At 45.6% G+C, this 5,823-nt stretch overlaps 1 protein-coding gene across 1 annotated transcript in view; it reads right to left on the reverse strand.

The window, feature by feature from the left end:
• Positions 1 to 5,823, reverse strand: part of Scn11a (sodium voltage-gated channel alpha subunit 11) — a 69,040-nt gene that overhangs the window by 33,452 nt on the left and 29,765 nt on the right. Inside the window, exon 13 of the mRNA XM_021207846.1 lies at positions 3,877 to 4,230. Within this exon, the coding sequence (XP_021063505.1) occupies positions 3,877 to 4,230 (354 nt within the window). The remainder of the gene's footprint in view (positions 1 to 3,876; positions 4,231 to 5,823) is intronic.

The following is a 5,823-nucleotide window of genomic DNA, read 5'->3' on the forward strand; positions in this document are numbered from 1 at the left end:
ATATATATATATATGTATATATATATATATACATATATATATATATATTAACTCAATATATACATATATATATATATATATTAACTCAATAAGACACAGCAGGTAAAGAACCATTTTTCCTCTGTGTGTGTGTGTGTGTGTGTATGTGTGTGTGTGTGTGTGTGTGTACATATATAAACCCGAGGTCAACCTTGGGTTTAGTTCCTGTTGTTTTGATTTTTCAAGCCAATGTCTCCCCCTGGCCTGGAGGTCACCTAAGGTAACTGCATGCCTGGGGATTACCCGGCCCTTACATGCCCACCACACTGTCACAGAAGTGGCAGCCCCCATGAGAGGTTTTTTGTTTCCTTTCATTCTGCGATGGGATTTAGGTCTTCCTGTTTATATATCAAAAGAGCTCACATTTCCCATGTGAGCTCTTTTCCTCTTACGCATATTTCCCCTCCCCCTTGAATATTTATTTACATTTCAAATGCTTTCCCCTTTCCAGGTCTCCCCTTTGGAAGCCCCCTATCCTATCCTCCCTTCCCCTGCTCTCCCACCCACCCACCCACTCCTGTCCTCCTGCCCTGGCATTCCCCTACACTGGGGAATGGAACACTCTCAGGCCCAAGGGCCTCTCCTCCCACTGATGTCCAACAAGGCCATCCTCTGCCACATATGCAGACGGAGCCATGGGTCCCTCCATGTGTATTCTTTGGTGGGTGGTCCATTCCCCAGGAGCTCCTGGTCTGGCCTGTTGACAATGTTGCTCCTTCCTTGGGGCTGCCAACCACCTCAGTTCCTTCAGTCCCTTCTCCAACTCCTCCATCGGGGACCCCTGAGCTCAGCCCAATGGTTGGCTGCAAGCATCTGCTCTGCATTTATCATGCTCTGGCAGAACCTTTCAGGAGACAGCCATGTCAGGCTCCCTCAGCAAGCACCTCCCGGCTCTGAATCATCCACACTTTGGTCTTCCTCCTTCTTCTTAGGCTTCATGTGGTCTGTGAATTGAATCTTGGGTATTCCGAACTTTTGGACTATTATCCACTTAACCGTGAGTACATACCATGTTTGTTGCTTTGTGACTGAGTCACCTCACTCAGGATGATATTCTCAAGATCCATTCATTTGCCTGCGAATTTCATGAAGTCATTTTTAATGTCTGAGTAGTACTCCATGGTGTAAATGTACCACATTTTCTGTATCCATTCCTCTGTGGAGGGACATCTGTGTTCTTTCCAGCTTCTGGCTATTATAAATAAGGCTGCTATAAACATAATGGAGCACATGTCCTTATTACAAGTTGGAACATCTTCTGGGTTATAGCTGGGTCCTTGGGTAGTGCTATGTCCAATTTTCTGAGGAACCTCCAGGCTGATTTCCAGAGTGGTTGTACCAGCTTGTAATCCCACCAGCAATGGAAGAGTGTTCCTCTTTCTCCACATCCCTTCCAGCATCTGCTGTCACCTGAGTTTTTTCATCTTAGCCATTCTGACTGGTGTGAGGTGGAATCTCAGGATTGTTTTGATTTGCATTTCCCTGATGACCAAGGATGTTGAACATTTCTTTAGGTGCTTCTCAGCCCTTCAAGTTTCCTCAGTTGAGAATTCTGTTTAGCTCTGTTCTCCATTTTTTAATAGGGTTATTTGGTTCTCTGGAGTCTAACTTCTTAAGTTCTTTGTATATATTGGATATTAGTCCCCTATTGGATGTAGGATTGATTGGTAAAGATCTTTTCCCAATCTGTTGGTTGCCGTTTTGTCCTATTTGCCTTACAGGAGCTTTGCAATTTTATGAGGTCCCATTTGTCTATTGTTGATCTTAGAGCATGAGTCATTGGTGTCTGTACAGGAAAATTTCCCTGTGCTTGAGGCTTTTCCCCACTTTCTCCTCTATTAGATTCAGTGTCTCTGGTTTTATGTGGAGGTCCCTGATCCACTTGGACTTGAGCTTTGTACAGGGAGCTAAGAATGGATTGATTTGCATTCCTCTACATGCTAACCGTCAGTTGAACCAGCACCATTTGTTGAAAAGGCTGTCTTTTTTCCACTGGATGGTTTTAGTTTCTTTGCCAAAGATCAAGTGACCATAGGTGTGTGGGTTCATTTCTGGGTCTTCAATTCTATTCCGCTGATCTTCCTGCCTGTCACTGTACCAGTACCATGCAGGGTTTTTAATCACTATTGCTCTGTAGTACAGCTTGAGGTCAGGGATGGTGATTCCCTGAGAAGTTCTTTTATTGTTGAGGATAGTTTTCGCTCTCCTGGGTTTTTTGTTATTCCAGATTAATTTGAGACTTGCTCTTTCTAACTCTATGAAGAATGGAGTTGGAATTTGGATGGGGATTGCATTGAATCTGTAGATTGCTTTCAGCAAGATGGCAATTTTTACTATATTAATCCTGCCAATCCATGAGCATGGGAGATCTTTCCATCTTCTGAGGTCTTCTTCAATTTCTTTCTTCGGAGACTTGAAGCTCTTGTCATACAGATCTTTCACTTGTTTGGTTAGAGTCACACCAAGATACTTTCTATTGTTTGTGACGATTGTGAAGGGCGTCATTTCACTGATTTCTTTCTCAGCCTGTTTATCCTTTGGATAGAGGAAGGCCACTGACTTGTGTGTGCATATTTTTTTTTCTGGTTTGTCAAGACAGGGTTTCTCTGTGTATCTCTGACTGTTCTGGAACTCACTCTGTAGATCAGGCTGGCCTCAAACTCAGAAATCCACCTATCTCTGCCTCCCAAGTGCTGGGATTAAAGGCGTGCGCCACCACGCCCGGCTGTGTGTGCATATTTTTAAGAATGAAAAGTCATCCTGTGTTCCCCAGCGGTTCTCAACCTGTGGGTCTCGACCCACACACAGGTCACATATCAGATATCCTGCATATCAGATATTTACATCACTATCCGTAACAGTAGCAAATTTCCATTAGCAATGAAATAACTTTATGGTTGGGGGTCACCACAACGTGAGGAACCGTATAAAAGTGTTGCAGCATCAGGAAGGTTAACTGTCTTAGCCAATCACTAATCAGGAGGACATGATTTCCTACACCAAGCGTCAGGGACGGACTGGCCAATGGGCAGTGTGTTAAAGAGGTTTTGTCTCGTGTCTATGCCTCCCTCAGGTCAAATTCGGAATAATGTTCTTTTCAGTTCTATTTTTATGTGTATGAGTGTTTTGCCTGCACGTGTCTATTCACAGCGTACTTGCTTAGTGCCTGAGAACTCCAGAAGAGGGCATCAGGCTCCCTGGAACAGGAGTTGCAGACAGCTGTCAGCTGTCACATAGGTACTAGGAATTGAAAATCCAAGCCCCCTGGTGGAGCAGCCGGTGCTATTAACCAGTGAGCTATCTCTCCGACCCCATAAAAAGGAGAATTTTAAGGTTCAGTTGTCTCATACTTTGAATAACAACGCTCACTAGTGAAGTGTTGTTAAGAGACTCGAGAATGCTCATCTCTAAATGGGATGTGCACATCACATGCTGTCTGTCTCTGTGGCTCACGAATCATTGTGAATAAAGACTTAAGTCCCTGAAGCAATGGATGAAGACAGCAGGGAATCGGTGCCTTCTGGACACAGCCAGGCACCTGTACACACGAACTCACAGCAGCTATGAAGGCATACACCATCCCGTGTGAGCCCCAGCCGGACCAAACCTCAACCTGGAGTGGGGAGAGGGAGAGATCCCTAAGCCAAGGAGAGATCTGTAATTTGTTAGCTGCAGTGAGAGGGTCAGTTTTCTTTAAAGGAGTTGCTCCTGGTAAATTAGCCACACTTCAGTGGAAGACCACAAATCCAAGAGTATATGAGCATCCCCAACCGGACCCGATGGGCAGGGTCGGGGGTGAGTAAGATCAAAACGCGCTGAGAGACCTCAGCAACTCACCACAAGCTTCCCGATCACCATGATCAGCACAAAGACAACAATGCACAGCGGGGAGCCGTCCATCTCCTTCATACATTCCCACATGTTCTCGATCCATTCCCCACAGAGGATGCGGAACACCACCAGGAAGGAGTGGTAGAAATCACCCATGTGCCAGCGCCGGCAGAGCTCCGGAGAGGTGGAGGAAGTCTTGTTAAACCTGGCACCAAAGAGCCGCATGCCAACCACGGAGAAGATGAAGACCACGATGGTGAGGACCACAGTCAGGTTTCCGAGCGCACCCACGGAGTGGCCGATGATCTTAATGAGAGTGTTCAATGTGGGCCAGGATTTGGCTAACTTAAAGACCCTCAGCTGTGAAAATGGGGAACAAACCAAAGGAAAGTTAAGCTCACATGTACATTGAGCTGGTGTAGAAGACAAATTGCATTCCTCAACCCCAGTGCTTGGGACTTTCAAAACCTGCCACACCCACCTGTGGCACAGTCACCAGCTTCTGGTCTCAAGTACTACTTTTTAATTTAAATCTTTTTTTTTTTTTTTAAGTTTTATGTATATTGGTCATTTGCCTGTGAGAGTAGGACATCTGTGCAGTACTGGAGGAGGTCAGCAGAGGGAGTCAGGTCCCTGGCACTGAAGTTACAGGCAGCTGTGAGCCACCATGTGGGTGCTGGGAAATGAACCTGGTCCTAAGTGCTAGGCCACTTCTCCAGTTCCTACTTAAATCTTTTTAAAATTATATTTATCCATTTATTTGTGGAAAGAGAGAGAGACACACACGGTGGTTATCCTAGTTGGCCTCGGCTGTTATTGAAGGGCTTGTCCAGGTCAGATCGGACTGTGAGCAACTGTCTTGGTTGATGAGTCCCTGGTGGACAGCATCACCCCTACTACATGGCTGAGCTTGTGCTGTGTAAGAAAACTAGATGAAACAGGCCTGTGAGTGAGACATACAGTGAGCCAGCAAGCAGCCTCCATCTCTCCATGGCTTCTGCTTTGATTCCTTTGCTGTGAGTGAGCTCCTCCCCTGACTTCTCTTGGTGATGGACGACAGAAAAATAAGCCAAATCGACCTTTTACTCATCTAAGTTACTCTGGGTCAGATTTTCTGTTTTATCACAGGAGCAGAATTTGAACCTGGAACAGCGGTCAAAACAAGAGATTTACATACAAAGCACAACCTGCAGGAGTGGGTTCTTTCCTTCTACCATGTGGGCCCCAGGGATTAAACGGGTCATCAAAATTGGGAGCAAACACGCTACCCTAGCTGAGCAACCTCAGCAATCCTACATTTCTATTTTAAAATGGAAAACAACTTATTCTGGGGCTGGAAAGATGGCTCAGTAGTCATGAACACATGCCACTCTTATAGAGAAAAGTTCTTGTAGAGATTTCTGCACTGGGTGGCTGTACCCAGGGGCTCTGATACTGACTTCTGGTTTCCCCAGGCATCTGCATATATGTGACACACAGGCACACAAATATATACCCAAACACGCACACATGCATGCACATACACACACAGATACACACATGTGACACACTCATAAACTTTTAAAAATTAATTTTACGAAATCAACCTAAACTAGCTGGGCTCAGTGGCACACATCTGTAATCGCAGGCCTCTGGAAGAAGATTGCGAATCTGAGGCCAACCTGGGCCACCTAGGGAGGTGGATGAATACAAATTGTGTCCTGGAGTTAAGATGTGGTGAATTAAGGTTTGGTCCAAAATAGTTTTTGAACCTACTAAAGAATATTTTCTTTCTATTCAGGACGTTAGGTTACACGGTGAAATAAGAAAGTGGGGCCAGGGCCGGGTGTGGTGGCACTCTGTAACCTCAGCACTGGGAGACTCGGGCAAGTAGGATCACAGCCAGCCTGGGCTATGTAAGGAGTGCCAGGCCAGCCTGGGCTACAAAGCAAAACCCTGGGAGGGGAAGGAATG

Source organism: Mus pahari, chromosome 10 (genome assembly GCF_900095145.1).
Source record: "Mus pahari chromosome 10, PAHARI_EIJ_v1.1, whole genome shotgun sequence".
NCBI classification, from domain to species: Eukaryota; Metazoa; Chordata; class Mammalia; order Rodentia; family Muridae; genus Mus; species Mus pahari.